This window comes from Artemia franciscana, chromosome 14 (assembly GCF_032884065.1).
Source record: "Artemia franciscana chromosome 14, ASM3288406v1, whole genome shotgun sequence".
Taxonomy (NCBI): domain Eukaryota; kingdom Metazoa; phylum Arthropoda; class Branchiopoda; order Anostraca; family Artemiidae; genus Artemia; species Artemia franciscana.
The window spans coordinates 13,425,318-13,451,472 of NC_088876.1; the positions used below are offsets into that span (position 1 = coordinate 13,425,318).

General features: G+C 35.0%; 2 protein-coding genes across 6 annotated transcripts in view; one reads left to right on the forward strand and one right to left on the reverse strand.

The window, feature by feature from the left end:
- The window catches only part of LOC136035340 (UDP-glucuronosyltransferase 2B19-like), an 84,368-nt gene extending 58,335 nt beyond the window's left edge, over window positions 1-26,033 (forward strand). For all 5 annotated transcript variants that reach the window (XM_065717083.1, XM_065717081.1, XM_065717080.1 and 2 more), the window contains 4 exons: window positions 8,007-8,144; window positions 11,176-11,269; window positions 20,026-20,248; window positions 24,612-26,033. In XM_065717083.1, the coding sequence (XP_065573155.1) occupies window positions 8,007-8,144; window positions 11,176-11,269; window positions 20,026-20,248; window positions 24,612-24,891 (735 nt within the window). In that variant the 3' untranslated portion in view covers window positions 24,892-26,033. The remainder of the gene's footprint in view (window positions 1-8,006; window positions 8,145-11,175; window positions 11,270-20,025; window positions 20,249-24,611) is intronic.
- LOC136035341 (ubiquitin carboxyl-terminal hydrolase isozyme L5-like) overlaps window positions 21,439-26,155 on the reverse strand; it is a gene marked incomplete in the record, with an annotated part of 34,552 nt that continues 29,835 nt past the window's right edge. Inside the window, 1 exon segment of the mRNA XM_065717085.1 lies at window positions 21,439-21,688. Within this exon segment, the coding sequence (XP_065573157.1) occupies window positions 21,617-21,688 (72 nt within the window).

A 26,155-nucleotide genomic window follows, 5' to 3' on the forward strand; every position in this document is an offset into this window, starting at 1 on the left:
AATAGTAACCGAAACTCTAAAAAATAGAGTCTTGGTGACAATGGATATACCAAAAGAATCGAATTTCGATGGTTACTCAAAATGTATAAAATCCATTAAGTTTAGTGCTGCCCATCAAAAGTTAACTGCCTGAGGAAATTTGCCGAATTTTTCTAAAAGGGTCGAAACACCCCCAAAATATCAAGTGATCGTAATAAAAATTACAACATCAAATTCAGCGAATCAGAAAACTTCACTGTAGAATTTTCAAGCTCCTATGTACAAAAATGCAAAATTTGGCATTTTTGGCCTGATCCAAGATCACGAACGCGTGTTTATTAATATTTTTTTTCCAGGTCTGATCCTATTGAACTAGTGATCCTAGAAGATCGGGATAAAGCTCTTTTTATTGGAAATTCAAAATTCTAGTGCCCTTTTCATGTGACAAACATTATTGGAGGGCAGCTAGCTCCCCTCCCATGCTCCTTTTCCCCCCAAAGTCTTCCCATCAAAATTTTGATATAGTCATTTTTTTGCACATTCGACCCCCTACAGGCCCCGGGGGAATGGTTGCAAGCTAAGAACTTCGCCCATTACTTTTATATAGTAAAAAAAAATACAACCGAAGCATATTTTTAGTTTTCAACTCTCCTGTAAAACTAATAATGTGCAATGTAACTCCTTTCGAGTAAACATATCCCAACTATTCTGTTCAAAGGGATGACAGGTTACCCAACGATCTTTTTTGGCACTTCGAAAGAGTCTAATATTATTCAAAATTTGTGATTGAATGAGCCATTCCCCAGCTTCCTATGGTCATCGTTACTAAAAGATAACCTGTGAAAATTATATGCGGAAGACTCGTCGTTCTTTACTAAGACAGTGCTATTATATTGAAGAGGATCGAATATTTTGAGATCATGGCTGCTTTATTAATTTCTCTAATGCATGAATTTTATTTTAAGGCCGTGATTAAGTGAACTTGAAAACATCGAGGTTCAAAATGAAAGTTAGGGTAGCCTCCTGTCTCTCAATTCTCTAGAGACTGTCGATTGTCGAAAACCCTTCAAATAGCGCTTATTCGTTGGCGGAAATGGCAGGTTAATTATACCGGCTTGTCAATCTGGTTTCTAGGGGGTGTTATCGACGATCCGAAACGATTTTTTTTTGGCAAAAAACTTGTAAAAATTTTAGGTAGCTGAAAATATTCTATGGGACTGTTCGAAAACAGAAAAATACATCAATAAATGGTTGCAATCATCTTACAGGTTATTGTCTTCTGCTCGTGATAGTACCGATTTTGTTCTAAAAGCAATTTCCTTCATAGAGTACACTTGTGAAAAAGAGCGAGACATTTTCTTAGATTTCTAAGCATTTGGAGGAAATAGAGCAAAATCCTAGCAAACATTTTGTACCATCTTCAGGAAGCTACGGCCTGAAATTAAAAGCGGTATCTTCCGCCAATGAATACTTGAGTTTTTCTTAAATATAAATTTTCGATTTTAACATAGGATTTTCGAGTTCCATCAGTTCACTTAATCACGGCCTTAATATATTAATGCATTGACAAATATTGGCTGCCCGTATATAGTTTGAAGTTTATAGTTTGAAATAAAAAAAAATAAAAGCTGGCTAATTTTAATACCACTGACTGTTCTTTTCTTTTTTCATTTAAGTCATATCTTTCCTTTAAATGATATATTTTAGAATTTATCTACGCTACATGTTTTAAGGATGTTTCTACAACGGATACGGCCGAAATCTTTTGAATATGCAATAATTTGTATCGTGAGTGGTTTAGGAAATTTGAAAGAAAAAAATGCAAAAAATAGACGAATTATACAAAATAAGGTGAACATTTTCCAACATTAGTATTTGGGGAGGCATGGGCCTGCAGCCAAGCCCTTAAAACTGTGTTTGCGCAAGCTGCTGAATTGACGTCAATAATACAGCTACCGTAGGGACCAATTAAAACTTTCAATCCATTGACAATTTATCAGAGGTAACATTTTAACTATGATAAAAAAAGTACTTTCAATCGCCACTCAATTTATTTCAGTTTTCTGATCAAATTCCTCAGGCATTTTGTTGTGAATACTGAGATGTACTAGCTGACCACCCTAAAACGAAAGTATTTCAAATTTGTTTTTACTTGAATAACACGACGAATATTTATATATTGCCGATTTTTGAAGCGTGTCCATCTTTAATTTTATTTTTTAACAATGCCTCTTAGAAATTTGTGTTCAAGCTAAATGATTTGTAACTCACCTTACACAGCTTACTCTATTCAAAAATTTTCTGCAAATATCCCATGATGCTATTAAACTATTTTAAGGCAAATCTTACCAATTTTATTGAAAACTAAGCAGAGGAGATATTCAAGGGAAATTTAGTTGCCGGTTTCTATTTAACACACCAATCAGCTGCTAGGAAAAATGACCATAATTTACTCGTCCCGACGATACGCACGACGGTCATATTCAAGCCTTTTCGTATTAAATAAAAAAAACAAGTTTTTTAGCTGAAAGTAAGGAGCGACATTAAAACTTAAAACGAACAGAAATTACTCTGTATATGAAAGGGGCTGTTCCCTCCTCAACGCCCCGCTCTTTACGCTAAAGTTTGACTCTTTCTCTCAACTCTACTTTTTAAAACAGTAATTAATTGCTATTTAAACTATAATTGCTATTTAAACTATAATTGCTGTAAGATAATTGCTATAAGCTGTCTGCTAAGCTGTTTTCAAAGGGAGGGTCAGCAGACCAATGAATGTTCAACCATACTTTTATCCTCCATATCTACATTACTCTGCTTATTCTCCTTTTAATTCAGTTTGGCAAATTTGATCTCAAAACCTTAAAAAGCTCAGATGCGACCTTTAAGCGACGTTGTGTACTTGAGCACTTCGAAACTTATGGACTTAAAGACGGATTTGGTCGAATGGGCCTCTAAACACCTATTTAATGTTCGATGGGAAATCGTTCTTTAATAATAATCAAAGAACAATTTTTTGATAATAACCATTTTTAGGTAATCTTTTGCGACTGCATTAAAGTCAAAGTCAATAAAGTGCTTTGATACTCAAATTTTAAAATGTAAAGCATTGATATGATTAATACAAACTTCACCAGCGTATTAATCTTACACGGCTGAAGTTTACAACCTTTTTGTAGTAGCTATTACAGTATTGTTTTCAATATTTTGAGAGACGTCGCTTTGCAAAGCCTTTTTAATAGCACAAAATCTTTTTTTACGTTTTCCGGGCGTTGTAAAACAGATATTTATTTTTTCATAACCAGTTTCCGAATATCACAATCGTCATTTCTACAGTGCAATACCCTTATATTATGCAAATACGCTGTTTATTTTCTTCTTCTTTTTTCTGTTTAGAAAAAGGTGTTTCTTGTTCGGTTGTTTGTTTATTTGTCACGACGCATCCTATTCTATTATGTTAGAGTTCGTGATGATGCAATTCTTTAAACAAGATCTTTCATGACTTCCTTGCATATAAAATGACATGTAATTACTAGAAGCGTTTCAATTGGTTAGTTTTGGCTTGTTTGAAGTTTTAATAGAACTTTTCATTTTTAAATACAATTTTATTATAATTTCTTCTAAGACAGCTCCTTTTTCAAGACTACTCAGGCATGCCCTGGGAGCTATGGGTATATATGTTCTTCTGCTTGTTCTGGTGCCCCCAAAGGAAGCTCGAGTTTTCATTTAGGCATAAATGTTATTGTGAATATTGGCAGTTTGCATATCACTACATAACAAGCATACAAGTTTGCATATCACTAACTTTGATTACAATAGACTTTTGCTTTTGTTGACACCTGGTGAATTGGGCAAAACTAACAAAACTCAAAATACTAAGATTCTCTGTATCTTCAAAATTAAATTTATATTCAAGATTTTGCTGCGAAAAATAAGAAAAAATTAAACTTTGTTGCTTGTGAAATACAATTTTTCTTAAACGAAATTTGCTCAATATGCCTTACACGTGAAATATATTTTTTGGAAATATGGTGGTGTAACCGTGGATCGCAAAAGCTCAATTTCATATTTCTGAGTATGCCCAGTAACAATAATATTACAATAGATGTATCAATTTAATCTAACAATAAATTAACGATCATAATCAACATAAATAATCAATAAAATATTTTATTTTGCAGTGACGTTGTCGAAGGAGGGCGTGGGGGCAGTTGCCCCCCCCCCAATAATTTTGAAATAAACCTATACTTAAGTAGATTCAAAAACGTTGTTCGTTTTAAGTGTCATATTTGCTCTTTACTTTTAGCAGAAAAATTTGTAAATTAATCCATGCTCATTTTTAACATAAGGAAAACGAGAAAAATAGCGGTCCATTATACTTCAGAAATAATATGAAAAAAACTTCGTTTTCTTAAAGAGTTAAAGAGGCTGCGTCCCAAAGTCGAACCTTAAAACGTACAGGAATTAGGAGAGGCAGTTGGGGGGCTACCGCCCCCCAATCCCCCGCTTTTAAAGACTCTTTTGTACAGGTTTTTTGTTGTACACCAACAAACCCCAGCTCTTAGCTTGTGTGCTCTGTGTCTGGGAAACAGTTTCAATAATTATGTTAAAATGTAAATGGAGTGGTCAACTTCATTGTTACTAATTACTAGTTTCGGCGCAATGGTTCTCCTGTCCTCTTGTGTTTAACATTTTTCGAAGTTATTCCATTATTCATTCATTTCAATTTTTTGTTAATTAAAAGCGGGCCTTTCCGAAGCCAAGAGCGGGGGGTTAGCCCACAACAAAAAACCTGTACAAAAGAGTCTTTAAAAGCGGGGGGTTTGGGGGGGGGGGCGGCAGCCCCCCAACTGCCTCTCCTAATTCCTGTACGTTTTAAGGTTCGACTTTGGGACGCAGCCTCTTTAACTCTTTAAGAAAACGAAGTTTTTTTCATATTATTTCTGTACGTTTTTCTACAATCCATGGTGGATGTAATTTAATAATAATTTTCCATGTTTATTTTCTCGCTTTCTGCATCAATAAATTCAAACTGACAAAATTATCCAATTTTGATAATTTTAATAGTTTAGCAGCTTAATTAAAAACTTAGCAGCTAGTGTTTTTACCCACCCGCCTCCGGTTTATGGGCCCAGCGCGCCTCCGCTGCGCCAAGCTGCTGTTATGCTTGTTATCAAACAAGTTATTACAATAGAAAATTTCACCAACGGCTTCAATTAGGAAATCAATTTAAATGGTTCTTTTAACTTGCTTCCATCAAGCCTTACCCCCGCTTCAGTATAAATTCTTGTGAACATTCCAGTATGTAATTCTGATCACATGTTTCCATGTCTATTTTCTCCCTTTCTGTATCAATAAATTCAAACTGACAAAATTACCTAATTTTACAAATTTTAAAAAGTTATCAGCTAGCGGTTTCGATCCACCGATCTCTAGGTTATGAGCCCAGCACGCATCCGCTGCGCCAAGCTGCTGGTAGTGTAAGAATTTTTCAAACAAGTGATGTTATTACAAGAGAAAATTTTACCCTCAATGGGGAAATGTATTTTTCTAAGCTAGAAAATCGGGGGGTTAAGATTTTCCGACGAAACTTTCCAGGCAAATTACTCGGAGAATTCCGCGTCGAATGAGTCTTCGTACACCCAGATCCGATGTCGGCTGTGACCTGTAGGCGTGGCAGAAAAAAAGGGTTTCTGTCATTTTTCTCAAATAAAATTTTACGGATTAAGACCGAATTTTTTGAAGCTTTCAGTCAGTCTCACCATGTCGAGCTGATCATTTTGATGTACTTGATGTTGAAATTCGTAACTTTTAACAACAAAAATCTTAACATGGGCTCTTATAGGGAAATGGGGTTTTTCTAAGCTAGAAAATCGGGGGGTTAAGATTTTCCGACGAAACTTTCAAGCAAAATTACTCGGAGAATTCCGCGTCGAATGAATCTTCGTACACCCAGATCCGATGTCGGCTGTGACCTGTAGGCGTGGCAGAAAAAAAAGAATATGAACATTAAGTGGCTATGCGTGGTTTCTGGAAAACAGGGAAGGAGTTATCGGATTGAGCTGAAATTTCGCGGATAAGCTCCTGGGCCCTAGGGGACCTTAACTTGTGAATTTCAGCCCGATCGGACAACGTTAAAGGGGGGCTGGGTTGGTAGGTCGAAACTTTCGGCCAGATTTTCCCCATGAAGGAAAAGTCGGAGAGGGATGAAATTTGGCAGGTTTCTTAGTTGGAGCTCGGGCTACGAAATGCATCCCTCCCCATCCCTCTGCGACCACTGGAACCGAAGATCGCTTAACATTGTCGTGGTTCGCCTCTTTAAAGAGGCACGAGTGTGCCTCCTTGATAATATGTTCCTCGTTAATATTTTTCCAAATATACTGCCTTTAAAGCCTTATCATCAAGTAAAAATGTGAGCCTATTTAACGGCGAAACTGAAAAATGCTCTTTGCTTCCTGTTTTGACACATTTGCTCAGGTCAAATTTTTCCGCGATACTTAAGGTGCTTTTACCTCCTAAAATCTATCACTAGATTAGTGATCACTATCACTAGATTAGATTATCTAGTTTTATAACTTCAAAAAGTGGAAATGAATCCACCCTCTACATCTGCAAATAGAACAGAAATGGAATCCTTGAAGAATAAGAAGGTAGATCCTCGATGAAGAAGAAATCATTGAACAAGACAATTCATTGAAGAAGACTTACTGCTTTTTATAATTAAAGTCGTACTATAACTAGATAGGTCAAATCGGTTGTATTTTGGTCATGGAATTTGGTAGAAGGGGCTCCGCTCCGGGAATCATTCATTTGTTTAATTTTTATTTCTAGTATTTGATTGAAACTCCAATTCTTGTCTGTAATTTGAATGCCTAACAAACACTGAAAGCATCCTATTCCTTGCGTTTTTGATTCGCATACTGGCACATAAATATTGAACTGCCTCTATGTTCAATACCATGCTGACTACTCGCTATTTTCGCTTTTCTAATATTTCTTTTAACCAGAGACTTGAATATGCTAAAAATTATGACTGAAATTAGTCGCATTTCAGACAGCACCAGCGCTACTTGAGGGACATTTGTCTCTGCATCAACATGTTGTACAAGATCTCTCCTGAGAATAGAGTGAAGTGAATTTAAACAAAATATGTAAATTTTTCTCACAATTTAGAAATTTAGGAATGTGTAAGCGCCACCAACGCATCCGCCTTTTCTATCGTTATCGGTTTCATCAGGCAACACTAGGGGACCGAGGTTTGCTTGTGAAGGGAATTAAGAGTCACAAAAACGATATTCAGTGTAACCCTGATTTATACAAGAAAAAAATTTGCGTGGTTTTTATAGAATTCGTATTTTAACGAAGACACAAAAAAAGGTAATATTCAATTTCTATTATTCAATTTTCTCTTCCAATTGGCATCCCTGACTGTTTCAAAGTAATTTAAGGTTTATTCTGCAATGATGCTCAAAATTGTTCAGATTTTCTGGATTTTATTTGTCAAAAAATGAGCAACGGATAAGTTAACAATTCTAACTTTAATTTCGAATACTTTCAAATTTGAAGTACGATCGCTATTTAAGTGTGGAGAATACGTCACAATATAATGTTACATAATCTGTGGAAATAACTTTGACTTATCGACTTATACTGTATCTTTACTTAGACAGCGCTATTGCGCCGCCTATGATTTTGTTAAATATCGTAAATAATATTTCAATAAATCACGTCATCCTTCCATTGGTCAAAATCCATTTAAAATTAAAAAATCCGTCCATTCAAAATCAAAAATTGGATACCCGGGGCTATCAGAATAGAGCTTGGCTCAATTATGAGATTGAGCATCCTCTGCTGGGCGTCGAAATTGGGCAAAATGGAGGGATGTGTTTCTTTGTATAGTTACTTTTTTCCACTACCACTTGAATATCACTCCCTCTCCCCCACCCCCACCCTCCCCCCAAAAAAAACAATGTTGCTACGCCCCTGTCATTTTAAAATCTCTTATTGATCTAAGTTTGTCGTGTTTTTAGGTTTTAAGGGAGTTTCTCGATACATCGCCCTTTCCTGTTATTCTGGCTTCATTTGGCTATACAATGGCGAATAATGGTATCTATCAGCGAAAACTTTTACGTGAACTCATGAAGGCAGTCAAAGATCTACCAGTCAGAGTAAGTTTTAAATTCTTGTTTTATAGATAAGTCAGCTCTAATTCAATTGCTCGCTTGGAATTTTTATAAATGAGATTTATCGATGACCCGCTTGAACTCTTTCTATCTGTACCGATTCACTGACCCGATTACATTGACCTAAGTGGTTTCCCTGTTCCTCCTCAAAAGTGTCTAAATTTGCACTGTTAACTTTTTTTAGGCGCTCTAGCCCAAGAATAAGGAATAGGTGTTAGTTGGACGGTTTTTATTTTCTGTTGCCATTTTTTCCTCCCCCTCCTCTCTTTTGGTTATTGTTTGGTCTCAATTGTTTAACAGTAGATCCATGTCTCATCCAACAAACATGGGTAAGTTATAAGAGATGAAACTGGCGTTAGTGATCGACAGAAAAAATAAAATAAATCACCAACCCCGTCTAGCAGGCGTCTCTTGGCATTTTATCAGTGTAATTACGGTAAAATTAGCGTAGTTTGGTAGCTAGCGAAATTTTTGTAGTAATAACTGTCTGATCTCAGCTTCTGAGAAAAAAACACAATTACAAAGCTTGAATTAAATTCATTGAAATGCCAAACAGTCGATAGCGCTGGTAGGTAATTTTGTCAACTGCTAATGCCAGTTTCCCTCTTCTAAGGTACCCATACTATTTAATATCATATCAGTGCGTTTACAGTCTTTTCCCAGGAGATACCGACTCCGAATGGGTCGAGCTTACATGCGGAGCCCCACAAGGTACTAAGCTTGCTAGTCTACTGTTTTTGGTAGTGATAAATTTCATCTTTTCCGGTTTTGAAGAAAGATTTAAGTATGTAGACGACTTGTCAGTCCTACTGAAGTACATTGTTGAGAAGTCTGAGGCTGTCCCCCAATTCTGTAACGAAATAATCAGCAGCTTTAAAGATGAATGTACTGCGAACAGCCTCCAAATCAACGAAGGAAAGACTAAAATCCTTCGCTTTAATCCCCTGAAGAGAGACTTTGTGTACCCTCCTCCTCCTTATCCTAGTGAATCTTCGGCAGTATTGCTTGGTGTCAAGTTTAGCATCGACTGCTCTTTCAGCCTTCATGTCGATATACTAATGCGTCGATTTGGTTTCTCAGTGATACAACTAAGGATAGCCTAGCTCACTTACATTCGACCAATTTTAGAGTATGCATGTCCCGTATGGGGCCCATAAGTCAATAGCATTGTTTACCTAAGTGACCAGCTTGAGTCAATACAAAAAAGAGCAGTCAAAGTAATATTGTGCGATGCTTTTACCGAATATAAGTTAGCATTATCCACTTTACAAATTCCTTCTCTTCAAGAGCGTAGTCTCAGTTTGATCCTTGAATTTGGCCAATATTTTCTCAGAAGTGATAAATACAGATCGATAGTACCACCAGTTTTAGTGAAACATCGAAGTACTAGGTTGAAGAAAATTGACAGATTAGCAGTACCTCCTTCACGCACAAATCGTTTTTCCAACTCATTCATCCCTTTCTTTGTATCAAAGTATAACAATTGTTGATTTTATCCTATTTGTCTTCTGATTTTTTTTTGTCGTTTGATTTAATCCTTTTTTTGTAAGCACAAGCGCCATTTAGTTTTATGACTACGAGAGATTGTGCGAATAAAACCGATTCTATTCTATTAACGGCTGGTCACTGTAAAAAGTGACTAGGTTAGAATCTGGGAGAAGTGTTGTTTCAATGCATTGCAGTCCTGATTCGGAAGCCAACAAACGCGGTCACTTCTCTCACTTCATGATTGAAAAATTTCTCCTATTTATGGTGTCATTTAAGATACAATGTACGCTTTCTTTCGACTGAAGTACCTTCGTTGATTTCAATGGTAATTTCGGTTAATTTCAATTTTGGTGATCATACCCACACTTTGTATTTAAGAAAAATAGTTCATTTGATCTTTTCAACCTGATGGAGCAGCGAATTCATTTTTAAAGGTGAAATATTCTTAAAGTCCGAAGGGCAACGAAAACAACATATTATTGTTTGGGTTGTCCAAATGAATATTCACACATCCCTGCATAATTAAAAAAAGGAATGAATTGGAAATTCGATTTTCTACGAAGAAGACCTGCATATGTAGTTATGCTGTTTCGTGTTGTCGCGGGCGCCAAATTTAAAAAAAGGAACGCTGGTGTAAAATAAGCTAAAAGCATAAGACATGAAATAGCTTATGAAAGCGTAGGTTTCATTTGAAGATGTTGCTGTCCTTTGCAATCCACAGTTAGTTAATATTAAAATTTTTACGGGTAAAAATGGGATCAAAATTAATTAAATAGTTGTCTTAATTTATTTTGATAGTTTAACGTGCCAACGCTGACAAAAATGTTGTACTGCCCTAAATACTTCGTAATTTTTAAACAACCAAAGGGGAAATCCTAGAAAATCACGGTTATCAAGTTTGAATAGAACCAAGACCTGTCTAGGGGTGCAGAAAATGTTTATGTTTTGATATCCTTGATACTTTATAGTATCAACTAATTTGGTTACTACTTAAACAAGAGTTGTTTATAGCCCACTCATTCTGCGTAATAAATTGATCTTCTGTCTCAATTACTGCTTTCCGCTGATTGAGTATTTAGCCACAAATAGGATATATCAATTGCGTTACCCTGTAATTTTCAATGTCAAGCACATGGTTTCTATGCCGCATTATAACATTGACCGTCATATCCTAACCTGCTCAACATTATATACGAATTCCTCAAAAAGTTTGGCGATGGGTTTAATAGTGTTTGCTAATTATTGTTGTTGCTAAATTACCGGTACACTTCTCAGGGCTGTTTAGGACGATGATAATTGAAGGTTTCATATAGATTTTGATACTGTCCAGATGGTGGGGTTCGTTACAAAGATTGTGGATAGGGTTTTCGTTAAGGTGGTTCAATTTTAGACACGAACGGCAGAATCACAAAAAAATAGAGACTTGACTTTGAGTTTAGACTCCCCAAGGAAGGTTATTACATAGTCCAAAGTAAAGGTTTGACAGTTTCTTGGGCTATATAAATTGATACAATTACTTTATTTTCAGGCTGTGATTGCTTTTGATCCTGATCGTGAAGAAAAAGAATTAGTTCCAGAAAATGTGCTTCTTGTGCGATGGGTTCCACAACAAGATGTATTAGGTAAGGATAACAAATTACATTGCATAGTCTTAGCTTTAATAAGAGGAAAATTGATTATCCAAAATATCGTCTGGACATGAAACAAGCTTACACATAAAAAAAGTAAGTTTTGCGGCTTACCAAGGAATCTGTAAAAGCTCAAGTAAAATTTTAAATTCTAAACTTGACAACAGCAACCGCTATTTCCACTGATAGGGGTTTTTCTCAGTGGACGAGGGAGGCTACAGAAATTAAAAAACATGTTTGTTAATCTTTCATAAAACACAGGGAATTTAAATATTGACCCAATTTATGATTGTCTTTTGAAAAATAAACCAATAGTCAATAAGGGAATTAAAATTTTACAAAATCACCAGGGGACAAGATTACCTACTACAAAAGAGTTGCTTCAATATTAGTTAACAAGAGGATTATTTCGCAACAGAATTGATAACTTAGTTTCAGTTTTTATAATTTTTCCTCAGTTGCATTGATGTTCTCATTGAAGTAACTCTTTATAGCTTCTTTTCCCTACGTGGATCAGTAGCGACAATTGTATTTATTATTATTGGTGGTGGTTTTATTTGTTTTTAGTTTATTGATTTTTTCTTTTTATCTTGTGCTGAGGACGCCTAGTTTAGATACAGGCGAAATATCCGCGTTATTTTTAGTCTTTCATATATTTTCTCTCTACTGGCCGCAGTCTCGTTTGAGGTTTTTTTTGTGGAGTTTTATCTCTCTTTTTTTGTTAACTTTATTTATCAAAAATCTGTGGTATCATGAGATTTAATCACTGAAAAATTGCCATAATGGAACGGTTTTCCATAAACAAAACATGTCTCATGTATCCAATAACATGCCAACACGTCAAATAAGATTGCAGAGAGCGTTTTTGGTCACGGAATAAACTTGTAGCCATAAAACCAGAGACAGTTTTTAGGCTCAGGGGGCCATGCTCCCGTCTCTTAGAAAAAAAGATGGCAGAAGTCTACCAAAAAAGTTCAGCGCATAAATTGGACTTGTTCAATCTAAACAGCTAAACCCGAGTCACTAAGACCTACAGTTCACATTATATATACAACTGACAACTGACAGATGGAGTAGATAGCCTGTACGGCGATGTAGCCTCTTCGGTTTTACTGAATGCGAAACCAGCCTATCGAAGTTTTGTTCTTTTACTGCTTGATTTATCTCATCCATTGATAATGTATATTTCTATTAGTGCTAAATAAGAATGTTCACAATGAAATATTAGTGAACTGATCGTGACTCACTGACGTTAGAACCGAATTTTCATTTTGATTAAAATGAAAATAGATGCAACAGTCTCATTAAAATAAAAAAGCCTCACTATTTACAATTAATGAGGAATAAATCTCGCATTTCCGTATCTATTTAATGAGGGTCAATGCTCGGCTTAAAGCTAGAGGATTAATTACAGGCACTTTTTAAATATTTTTCTCAACAGGCTAAAGATGTGACTTAATTCCAGCCATGTTTTAGCGGTGTAATTAACGTCTTAGTAGTTAATGATAATATTCTATATCATAGGCAATAGACCGTAAGTACAGTTCTTTGTACGGAAATATTTAAGAAATATTCCCGCTTTGAAACTTAGTTTTAAATTTTAATTAGATAATTAGCCAATGAGCCTGCTGGAGAAATAATAACAAAAAAAAAAAAAAAACACGTAGAGTATGCTATTTTGTGCCGACCAGAGTCAAACATTTCATCTCTTCTCCCAACGATATAAAAATATAAATCTCCTCACAGAAAAAGACATTCCTGGAAGTAAAACTCAATCCCCAGATAGGAGACAAGAGAAGAGAACACTTGTTATAATTGGAAGCCAACTGGGCCTCAGTTGTAATCTTAAAAAAACATTCAACATAAATTTGTCCATATATGAAGGGGGGCTGCCCCCTGCTCAATTACTCGATCATTACGCTGAAAAATTTTTAGGGCTTTAAAAAAGCTTCTTATTCCAATTCAAAACCGTTGTGTTCAGCATTTTTTCTTGAAGAATTTTGACAAAAAGTCACACTTTAGTACAATGAGTGAAGGTTTGAGCAAGAGGTAGGTCCTCTCATATACGGAATAATTTCTGTTGGTTTTAAGTTTTAATGCTTCTGATTACTTTTAGTTTAAAAACCTTCTTTTATTTAATTTCTTGCCGCCTTAAATCATGCCAGGAAGTCCCCCTCTATGGAAAATTGCCCTGGAAAATTTTCCCCGTGCAAAATCCCCTGGAAAATTCTCCGAGTAGAAAATTCCCCGGAAAACTCTCCCCTTAGAAAATACCTTTCCTATATTGCCCAATAACATGCTATATGTAAACAACAGGCAAATCGCATAGCCTACATCACTGTCAACAGGGGCTGTATTTATTGGAGCTTTCAACTATACTGAGCCAAATGGCTATCTCAAAGTTTTAATGAGATGTTTCTGGGGATTAAAGGGCATTGGAAGGGGGGTAGTTTCCCTCCAATCTTTCTAATCACTGAAAAAGGGCACTGGAACTTTAGTATCTGTTTAAATTTACCCTCTTCCGGTCTTTTGGGATCATTGTTTTCGTACGATCACCCCTAAAAAAAACAATGACAAATGAAAAGGCATCCGTGATCTTTCTTCTGGCAAAAAATACAAAATTCCACATTTCTGTAGATTGAAAAAATTGTAAGACACGAAGAAAATTGTACTTTTTCATCTTTAAACTCCGTTTCTAAAAAAAATTAACCTTAAATTTTGAAACAAAGAATTTAAGTCGTAAGTTCTTTTATTTCCTAAAAACTGATTAGTGATCTCTAGACTTCTTAGTTTGTCTTGTTTAATAAAATGGGCGAAAAAGAAATCGGACTGTTTCACATTATTATGTTTATTGTGAACAAGTTCTTGTGTCTTTTAGTTCCTTTTTCAGTTTCTGTTTCTACTTATCCATTTTATTCATGTAAAAACGAACCTTTGATGTGTGTTTGGAGCTATATGGTGGGGTAAGCTAAGCAGAATCCAAGCTATCGATATATTAGGTGTACATACTGAAAAATACTGCTATTATTTCGATTTTTTAAAACCTGTTGTTGGACAAGAAAGTGTCTGCTGTTACAATTCTTCAATGGCTAGATAAAATTAAACTGTGAAAAAACAAAAAAGTACTTTTTTCAAATATGGATTTTCTGGCTTCGTAAGTAAAAATTATAGGTGGGGGGTGGTTGTCAGAAACCTTTTCATTGTAAAAATTCAATGTCGTTGCAGAAAGATGCAATTAATCCCCCAAATTAGCTCCAATAACTGGTTGCCCAGCTTTTTTTTACTAATTCGTAAAACCAGACATAAGTTTTATGTGTTATATATAAAATTAGACTTTTATTTACAAAAATGAATTTTCATACCATTATTACCCATAATTTTAGAACAAAATTTTGACTTTCAAAATTTTTGTAGGCAATAGTAAAATATTGGATTGTTGGTATTTTTTTGTAGAAAGTTTGCTTTTTTTAATATATTATTTAAATATTTTGTTGAAATGCTATGAAGAATTGCTAAAATGCTTAAGAACTGAGCCAAATGACGAACACTTCTGTGACATTGGATTAGCCGAAGGTCAAATATTGAAATCAATTCAGTAATAATAAAGAGTATCTAGGCATTTAAATAGAGGAATAGCACATTATCGCAATTCCAGCTTTCCAATTCTTATTTCTATAAATAACCACTATTATATTTAGCTATTCTTAAGAGATGTAATTGGTGTCCTCAGATATGTCATTGTTGGTGGCATTATTGATATCATTTATGTCATTGGTACAAGGCTGTGTGACCTTTTCTAACAATTTGAATTTTTAGAGGATGAAAACTGTCATTCTGAAAGTTAATCCATGAGTCATTGGCTCATGGTAAGTTTTACGATAATTTTTTACTATTCAATTTTTGACGACATATATATATAGCCACTCTATTGTTTGTTTCTTAAACTCACGACTTTTACGGATGTATATAATAAATTATTGAATCAACTCAGTGAATGGTTTTAAATGGTTGGCTCTCTGTATGACTCAGGTACCCTCATCGGAGGTTCTTTGAGCCATGACCTCCCCGAAATATTGAGATATTAATGAGCCATACTACAGTTCAACTCAGTTCACTACAATCTTACTACAATTTCTTAAATCTTCCTTATAAATCGCCTGTTTATTATTTCAAATTTGTATTCCCTCCTACAGTTTAGAATATTAAGTACGAACCTTTTCCAACTTTGGTTTTGTTGGTTAATGTATCTTATGTATTGCTGGTCGGGACGAGATATCCACATCTATAGACATCTATAAAGACACCTCTCCTCATAGTAAATTCAGAGTAGAAATATAACTAGGTCTCGATAATCAGACAAATTGTAAAATTAGAGCAAGAAAAAATCTTAGAATCCCATGCATCTTTTTCCCTAGATTCTATCCTGGTCCGGCTATTGAGAACCTCTCTTCTAAAGTTCTTACAAAGGAAGAAGCCCAGTTCTTGCCAAAGGGACCAAAATTTTGCCTGCCTCAATCACAAGTAAATTTTTTGGAAACTGTCTGCGATGTGGAGTCGGGTACATTTAGTTGTAGAGTCGGTGTTGAGACTGCAGATTTATCCTATAGAGGGGGGTAAAGGAGGTTAACATTTTTTTTGATTTCACTATGTTTTTCTCAAGCTTAAATAATACTAAGGATACACAAATTCACATTTTCATTCCTGATAGTCACAAATAATAAAAGTTCATAGACATTTTCTCCAACCCACACACTTACAAACGGATCCCACTGATAAATTGACGCAGGAAATGCGAAAATAAGACAAAAATTTAAAACCGTAAGAATTATTTCTTCGTAGAGAATAAGAATTATTTCGTAGATGAACAAAACATTTGTTTGTAAAGGTTTCCCTACAGGTGAACTTTATGATATCCCAAAATTTACGAAGATGTAATTCCTTTACATCCCATTGTGACTTGCTATAGCTTACCAAGTGCCAGATTCCAAAAGCTGTTGTCCATAATTTTTCGTCCAATTACATCTAGGCAAGATTCACGAATCAAAAATTCAGTTCACGCTGCTAAAAAGCTAGAAGACCTTGAGATAAAAAAAACGACATAATTTTGGCTAGTTTCAATACTACTTCGATGTATCCTTCTTTTGATATTGGAAAGTATGAATTTGCTCTTAAAGAAAAGAGAAAAAAAAAACAAGAAAACACTATTAATCAAATTGATTACTAGACATTAGACGTCGTCATAGTCACAATAATTTTTGTTATATTTCCAATAAAAGAACCATTTTTCGACATAAACTATGGGTGTCCTGATGGGTAATAGTATTTCTACCTTTTTTGCTGACTTTTACATGGGGTTTATTGAAATCTCTGCTTTGAGCAGCTTGTGTCTGAACTGTCGTGTGTAAGGTTGGTTTGGTGACAACGTTAATTCTGCGTGGGATAAGTGAAGACGTCACTTAAGACTTTCTTCACTAAATTTAAAAGTTTACCTTAGAACTCTTCAACTGGAAAATAATCGTAATCGTAAACTGTCGTTTCTTTATATTTTGATTTTTCAAAAAGCACCTCAGTCTTGAGTTCTCCATTTATAAAAAGATTTATACCTAAACGGTAGATATTGGTGTAAAAACAGGAGTGATAATATCCTCAGTTGATTGAGCGCTACAAATACGTTCTAAATTTCGCTATCTCAAGAAGATTATATTTTTCAATGGATATTTCAGCTAAATGCTGTATCATTTCTGCCCTATATATTTAAACTGGGGGTTAAATTGGAAAGAAATAAAAAAAAAACATTAACCGAGAGGTACTTTTTCAACTACAGAGTTTCCTTTTTCAACTGCAGTGGGGATAAAACTTTGGGGGTGTTTATAAAATTCTCCAGTCCTGCGGTTGTTTCTATATTGGAAGGACCGATCAGCAGTTAGGAAAGAGTTTATTGGGACGTTAATCTTCAACCCGTAAAACCATGAAATGATGCCAAAGGTCCAAGAATTTAGACCCCGCCTTGACCTAACAAGTTTATGGTAACTCAGGTTTCTTTGTTCTGCTTGATAACGCTTACATCTTTGCCTTCTTAAAGGTCTCATGCAAAAGTTTAGGGTGGCTTTTGAAATCTTAAAGTATAACCACAAAGATGTGGTATTTAATAGAGATGCTTGAGAAACTTGTCTCAGGTCAATTTACAATGCTATTTTTAGCCGTGATCTTTCGTATTTTTACTAGGGTCATGTTTCGCAACCTCATACAAATGTTTACAATACAATACCTGGAAAAAAATAAGGCTTCAAAAAACTTTAGAAAATATAGATTTTCAATTAATAATTTAATCTGCCGTCAGTAAGTAAAACCCTGGTCTTAATAATTCTATAGATATTCGAAAATATCTCAAATGAGCTTATTTGAGTTATTTTTATAGATTCTGTAGTTTTGTAGATATTTCTTGAGCCATCTGCGAAGCAATAACTTTGATTGTTTTAAATTTCAACTTCATTATTTGCTTCCGTGAGAAAAATTGGTTTTTTGAAACTAGTTTTTGCCTGTTTTTATCATTTAAATATATATAATAAACTTTACAAAGAGATCTTTGTTTAATATAGACTATGAAACTAAAGAAATAGGACGTTGACTCAAAATAGGACACAAACTATCGGTTTTACTTTTTGCCGCCCTTAAACTTCCCTACAATAAATGTGTAAGTTTGTCACATAAATAAAGAGTCCGAGGGCTATGTTGTCACTCGTATCTTTGAGAATTCCTATATAAAAAATGCAATTAGTTTCATCACAAAAGAAATAAATAAATAATAATTTTTCATTAGGCGATTTTTTTAAATGCGTTTTTTATTTTTACTTACTAAGGGGGCTGAAAGGAGGAGAATACGAGATTGGATGAGATTAAAAAAGTACCCTTGTTACGATTTCCTACAACTCTAGAAATAATCCACCAAAAATACAGTTTTGGTTACTTATGGCATTTACAGAGAATTTGTCAAGACAAATTTATAAGAGGCATCAAGACAGAGACAGTACTGTTGAACGAGCCACAAAACCACACAACGAGCCACAAAACCACAGAATCCAAGTCACATCTTGCGATAGCCTGCTATGCCCGGCAGAAAAAAATGAAATAAATAAAGAGATGCCAGCTATTACTGTGCAAAAAGGCGTTTTCTTCTCTTTTTTCATGGTGGGGGGCTGAAAATCTCGAAAAATGATTGGGTATCTTAAAACCTGCATTTCCCAGAATTGTGACTATCTTTGAGCAGACATTGATGTTTAGTGGTACCAGATGGCAGAAAATGTCACTTTGCTGTAGCAATTTCTTTTGTTGCTAAAAAAGTTCATTATCTGATGATTTATTAACAACCTTGGCAATCACTGCAGTATTCATATCATTCTCAGGTAAAGATTTATGAAGAAACACGGAACTTACTGCAGTATTCAAGTCAAACTGTAAAGCTTGATCCGAATACTGTGGAGCTGTTTTTGGAAATAAAAGGCCCATAACCTTCAATTTTAGTATTTTAGTCAATGGCACATTCATTGGCTATCTTAGAGTTTTCATTCCCCGGCATTTGTTTCTATATCGGTATTTGATCCTATTTCCCTCCTATGGGAAAAATGTTTTTTGTGGGACAAAACGAGAGACAACGCCACTTTATTGTGGGGCGATACTTTTTTTTAACGGCGGTTTATGTTTTAATTTTTGTTCGGATGTATCTTTCCCAACATTCTACGACTACCGGTTCGATACAATCAACCCCGGGGAGAATAAAAAGGACGGAAAAAAAGTAGACACATCCGTGCTTCTCATGCAAAAAAGTAATAAAGGTGAAAAAGTAAAAAAGGTGAAGGATTATAATTCTCTTACAGAGGGTATTTGAGCATAGTCATCGCAATGGTAGGCTCCCCCACCTTAAAGAGAATACCAATGGCTATTTGGGCGTTAAATGACACCGTTATTCTTTAGGTAAAGCGAGGGGGCAATAGTATATTTTTCATCCTGGCCGTCCAACCAAGGCCGTCCTGGCTGGGTGGTTGGCGCGCTGGCGTGGGAATTCAGTGTCCAAGGGGCACGGGTTCAATCCCGGTTGTGACCAGTTATTTAGTTTGGGACGGGTTTCAGTGGCGTGACTCTGTAAGCTCAGCCAGAGTCGACCCAGCTCTAAAAGGATACCTGGAGAAATCTGGGGAACGTAAGCAGGAAGGGCGTGTTAAAGCACAGGATGATTGGCCCCCAACCCCCCATTGCACTTCCTGGCTGAAGGGCCTTGAAACGGAGATCAGCACCACCGGTTTGGACCTTAAGGATCTAGTGCCGTCTTACTTACTTACTACTACTTACTTATATTTTTCGTCGAAAGAGGAGTTGTAATAATAATGTAGCAAATAAAACCTCAATAATCGATGAATCTGGCCTAATTTGAGTCTTAAGGGTGTGGAGGCGGAGACAATTTATAATCTTACTAGTTTCCGTCAAATTGGATCATGCCACAGGCTGCATATATATCATTTCTCTTTTTACGCCACCCTCTGATAAGGCTGACTAAATCAATCTACAATATAAATGTAATGGCAATATTACTGAAAATAGTTATGCCTATAGTTAGTTTAACTGAAGCGAAAAAAAACCACATGCTATGGTAGGTGGAGTGTCTTATATCATTGTGAATTGATTGATAAATTTATGTTGCTCATATGCAGTTTTATAGTGCAATATTACTAATAATCTATGACCTTTAATTCTAGGCCATCCAAAGACAGCTCTGTTCATCTCCCACTGTGGAATCTCTAGTACATTAGAGGCCGTCTATCATGCAGCCAAGGTTATTGCAATTCCAATCAGTTTGGATCAGGGAGAAAATGCTCTAAGACTCAAAGATTTGGGCGTTTTAAATCACATTTTAGATCCTAGAGTTGCCAAAGCAGAAGATGTTGCTAAATTCATTGAAGATGATTTAGAGGATGACCGGTAAGACTATTTCCAAAGATTTTCTCGTAATAAAAACTAAAAACAATTGATTAGAACCTTTTCTCAGTGAAAATTTTCATTTTATTTTCAAAAACGGAAAGCTCAATATCGACAAATGAACGTACATGTTTTATTCAACATAATTATCTAAATCAGAATAAAAAACGCCATTTTTCGTAGTAAAAGATTTTTGTGCGCTTTTTTCAAGCATGATGTAATTTACAAAAGAATTCACAGTTTAATGGTAATAAACTAAATAATTGCAAGCATACATAAATAATTAGGCGTTTTATATCATAATTAGACTTGGAAATAGCCTAGCCTATAATGTCCTAAATGTCAGTGTCTTTCTATATATCCTGAGGATTATTCCCAGGCACTTAAGACTATCATAAAAATTAATCCCAGCCACACGTAGTTGTCATTCTTTATAATATTTCACATGACCCAAGATGTTGTCTCTTATATTCTCCAATGTTTCACGCGCGTAATTCAAATAAAACTCGCTTTCAATTATGCAACCACACATGGGCATAATTGTCCTTACAATACATTATCAAAGATTCTATAGTTTCTTTATTTACTTACGATGTTTAGATTTTATTGTTTTCTTTAAAAAAAAATCCAAATCTTTTTCTAACATTCCAAACATGTCTTCTTCTTTCTTTATTAGGCAAATTATCAGCCCTTACTTTATTAACCCACCTTCAAGCATTAGATTGTCCCCGTCCCCACATGACCCAACGACACTTTGTCAAAGACTCTGCAACTTTCTTGTTTACTCAGGAGTTTCTTGATATTTCAAGATGTTTTCAAAGTTCTTTGAAATACAATAGTTTTGTGCTTCCATATTCTTACTTTATTTCGATCTATCTTCATGTCACAACCCCCTGCTCATTTGCAGGAACAATAACTCGTTTGGTAGTGTTATATCATCCATGTATACTCATAGTCCATGAGCAACCCCTGAACTCTTTACTTTGATGGCTGATAAATGAAAATCAAGACTGGTTCATAGATTGGAATATTAGTCTGATGAAATTGCCTTCACATTGCGGCTAAGAAAAAAACAACAACAAAAAGTCACATATTTTTTTAGAATGAGCAGAAATTTAAAAGAAAGTTATTCTTTATGTAGCTATGTCCCCTCTCAACCTCGTTTTGTCTGGAGTAACTTAAAATAGAAACAATAAACTTTATCGTTTTTTTAATCGATAACATTTAACCTTTAGTATGTACATTCTTCGCTTATTAAACTTGGTTTTACAATTTTTCCATATTTCAATGGTGGTACCATATTTTTGCCCTCGTCTCAGTCCATACTGCAAGTGAAGAGATTCGTTCTACTTTTTTTTATTACTTATTGGTCTATTGTCTGAAGTGCGTCTCGATTCTCTTCAACCGGAGTCTACAGTGCTCTGCCATTGCCTCTATGGTGTCCTAAGAAGGAAAAGAGGAACGCCACTAAAGTAGCTATAGTAGTTATACATTTATTTGAAAATATTATACTCCCATATTTATCAACAAAATGGGGTGTATGGGACGATCGGTTGGGTTTTCAATGTGGTTTAGGGATTCAAAATGCACAAGCAATATTTCTAGATATATTGGGACACCATCATAACCTCCAAAAAGCGTTTGATAGTATGATGCATAACCACATTTTTTTTCATTGTTGTGTAGTTGAGTGAGCCCATTTATAATTCAGTGCTTGATAGTTTGGTATCTTAATTTGGGGATTTTTTCGGGAGGGTGACTTTCAAACCAAATTTCTTTACGTCGTGGAGTAAAACAAGGGTTATTTGTTAGCACCGTTATATTTAATAAAGGAATTAGAACAGCCACATGGTACTTATCCCCATATGTGATTGACGGTATCGACATTAGCCACTTGTCGTATGCTGATAATATTTTGTTGTTTTCGGACAATTTAATATCAGTATAGAAGATAATTAATATATTAAAGTCACATGTACGGGATATAGAATTAGAGATTGCACCGACTAAAACAGTATTCCTAGTGGCAAATAATAATAATGCTTTCAAGCATCATTCAATTAGGGTGGGATCACTGAATATTTTTAATAAATATGCTATTAAATACTTTGGACTGCCTTTGGCCCCGATAGTCAAAACTACGCGGGAGTTGGTTTTATGGTCTATATTAAGAAAACTTAGAAAAACTTATGGTCTGTTTGTCTGGGTGAAAGGTCGTTTTGACAAAGAAATACTTATGATAATCTATAATTCAATGTTTGCACCACATGTTTTTTTATTGTTCAATTTTTTAAGATTTTAAGTAAAAGTAATAAAAAATTTTACGGTTTTGTAAATATTTTCTTGGAATCCTACTATGGTTCAAAAATAGGTATGTTATCCAAAAATTTTAAAATATTTGATATTACTGTTAACATGGATCAACAAAACGATGGATTTCATAGACGATCTAGAGAAAATAGAATAAATGTTCCCCTTAATTGTATTTTTTTAATGGAAAAATAGTTTCATCTGCATAGCTTTAATAAAACTGAGTTTTTTTTATCTTTAATAACTGTGCGTTATTATAAATGTTTTTTCTGTTATGTATTATGAGCGTTTTTAATGTTTTGCACTATCAAGCTATTATAAGCTATTTATAGTAAATTCATGAGTTATGATGAGTATTATGAGGCACTTATTGCCGTCCTTTTCTTTTAAAATATAGCTTTGTATTTTTCATTTTTGTTTTCATTTATTTCCTATACTCCTCTGTGTGCATCCACCTATGTATAAAGGGCATAAAAAAATTATTATTATTGTTATTATCACATTGCAGAAAATGCCTGCTGCACCATAGCGATAGTAGATATCTATAGAGGCAAGAAAGGCAATGTGGGAGTCTGTCATATTTTCTTATACCAAAGGATTTTCGAAGTTTTTTATATTATTATAACGATTTTGATAATATCAGGCCCCTAAGAATTTACAGCCAGACATGTCACTAGTTAATCATTTACCTACGTTTTCACCCTAGATTTGAGTCTCTTGAGCTTCCTTTTAAAGGAACTGACAGACTGGCCGTTAAGAAAACCTCTCCCGGGAGATCCAAATCCAAATTCAGGGGTAGTGTCTTATTTGTCAATTGTTCAGGGGTATCTCCTCTTTTAGAGATTGTAATATCGTATTTCGGCGTTTTTGTCGTATTTGTTTGGCAGACGACGGAAAAAGTAGAGACAGCTAGTCGAAGGGGGGGGGGGGGGTTGTGGACGTGCAGCTATTAAAGCTCATCAAACATCTCACATAGAGATTGTAAAAGTGCCCAATCGATGCTCTATTTTGGATCCTGGGGTTAGGTGTCCGTAGAGTTTCTATAGCCCCTGCAAAAAATGGTTATCCATATTTGACAATAGACGGTAACAGGCTTGCAAAGCAAAAAATTGTACCCAGCTTTCTCGTGCAGGAGGGTCGGGCATGATCAAACTTTGTTCCACAACAAAGGTATAAGGAGGAACTAATTCCCAAAAGCCGAAGTTTGTCTGCTCTTTTGGTGGCTTCAATTTTCAAGATGGCCTTAGATCGTGTGATTACTAGCGTCTCAGTCTTAGATGCCTATAAGCTAAAATTCAGGCATCAGGCATCAGACGACTGTTTTGTCTCCAGGAAATCAAAACATAAAGACAGGGAAGCTAGCACAGCATCATCATTCATAGATACTAATATATTGTTGTAATGAATATCGACCGTTCAAAATGCTTTCATGTCAGAAAGACGAAAACAGTCCCAAATTCTGGTAATGAAAAGAAGCAAGTGTTTAATCATAACAGTCATTTAACATCTCTACGACTAGTATAAAAGTAGTAGCGGCTTTAATTTTAGAGTACTGACATTCTCTGGAGTGGCCAGAAATTTTCTTTGTCCTAGTTTTTGTATTACGTGCACAATCAATTTGTTCTGCAGCATGATAGCTCTAGTTTTAGAAGACATTAGGCATGCATCGTCCAAAGTATAAACAAAATTCAGACGAAGCATGAATCCAGTGACGAAAATAATCATTGAAATAAGGGTCAAGGTAAACCGAAGTTCAGTATATGAGGTCACTCTTCCTATCCGATTAAAAAAAGAAAAAAATATTTATATTGTTTTTAGTTTACTTATATACATTATTTAATTTGTTACCGCAAGAAATTACCTATACTATTTTATTTTCAAAAGCATATAAATACCCTTAACAGCAGGTAACCGTTGAATTTATAATACACTGCATCTGCCTTAGTCGATGTTAAAATGATTAAAAATGATGCAAAACGAAACTGGTCTATATGCTATATTTTCAAAGTAATATTTGGTTCAATGTTTGTTTGTAATCGAATCTTTCTTTTTTCAGGTTAATGGAAAACGCAATCAAGTTCAGCCAGTTGATGCGTGATTCTTTGGTAGGCATCGAAGACATAACTATGAGACGAATCAACCAGGCTATCAAATATAGAGGACAGCACTTGAACATCCCTTCTTACAAACTGAATATATTTCAGTTCTATTGCTTAGATGTAGCATTATTTTTCCTAGTCCTAATTTTATGCTGCGCCAAAGTTTCCCTTACTTTATTTAAGAGAAGCTATCGATATTGGAGGATATTACCTGTAATCAAAGAAAAAGGCGAATGAAAACCTTTGCCATAAATTTTGGAAATGTGAAAATCCCGGTTCGTGCTATTAGCAGAAGATATCCCAGTTTTTGAACCAGTGATGTAGAATTTTATAATGCCTGCAATTTTGTGTTTTAAACTTCATCCGTACCTGCGACATTTTACCCTGCAGGAAACGAGTACCTCACTGTTCTACCAAAATTATTTTAGACAGAATACTAGAAAAATGTTATTCCATCTTGAAATGCATCTGAGTGACGATACGAAGACTATTCTCAAGAAAATCGTGTTCACTGTTGATCTTTGTTCTGTTCAGTCTTCTTCAGAGACCTTTCAACCAGTTAATAAAAAGTTATCTAAGAGTGGCATCCAACAGTTGGGAAAGGTGCCACCCTTCCCAACTGTTGCCACTGTACCGGGTCATAACCAAAACAGTTAGAATTTAACCCTTTCATGTGAATATACTGTTTTCAGATGAAGCATTTGTATCTACAAAGACCGTTTTAGAGTATGCTTCTGGAGACATACCAAGTTTGAGCAACTGAAGAAGGAAAAATGACAGAGTAGGAATAGCCAACTTGTGGACCCAGTGCTAAAATAATAAAGCATGCACTGAAAGAAATATCTTGACCTATTACCGTATTTTTCCAGAACACACAAACCATTATAGATTACTTCTAGCGGGTAACGGATGCATATTTTCCAGACCAATGGTTCAGGCATATACACATGAGGGCTTACCGGCTCGTTTCCCTTGATATCTCGAACTGTTCCTATTCTATATAATTCTGTTTTTATATGCCGTTTTTCTAGATATAAAATTATTATTGAATTCCCCAGCCTAAAAAATCAGTATACTCTTTTACCCAGTGCTTGAATGTCCAATAGTAACTCTGGCACTAAGACTTGCAAAGAAATGTGAATTTACTCCAAGAAAGTCACCTCGATGCATATTTGTATGTTAAAAAGACTGATTGTTCTAGTTCAAGTGAAATTTTATATTATCTTCGTTCTGTTATCATTTTGTCAGTTTTCTTTCTTTTTTTCTGTTTCACTTGCAGTATCTGTTTTATTTGCAGATATTTGGATCAAGAAATTTTGACACCGTTATTATAAAGAATTTATGCTATTATTCCATAATAAATATCGTTTGTACATTTACGTACTTGCAGTAAGAAAAGATAGATTCAGTTTTGTACATCCAAGGAAATTGGCTTGTTATCAAAAATACAGGTTCTTAACCAAGGTTTACAAACTACAAAACCAAAAGAGTTTCTAAAAGA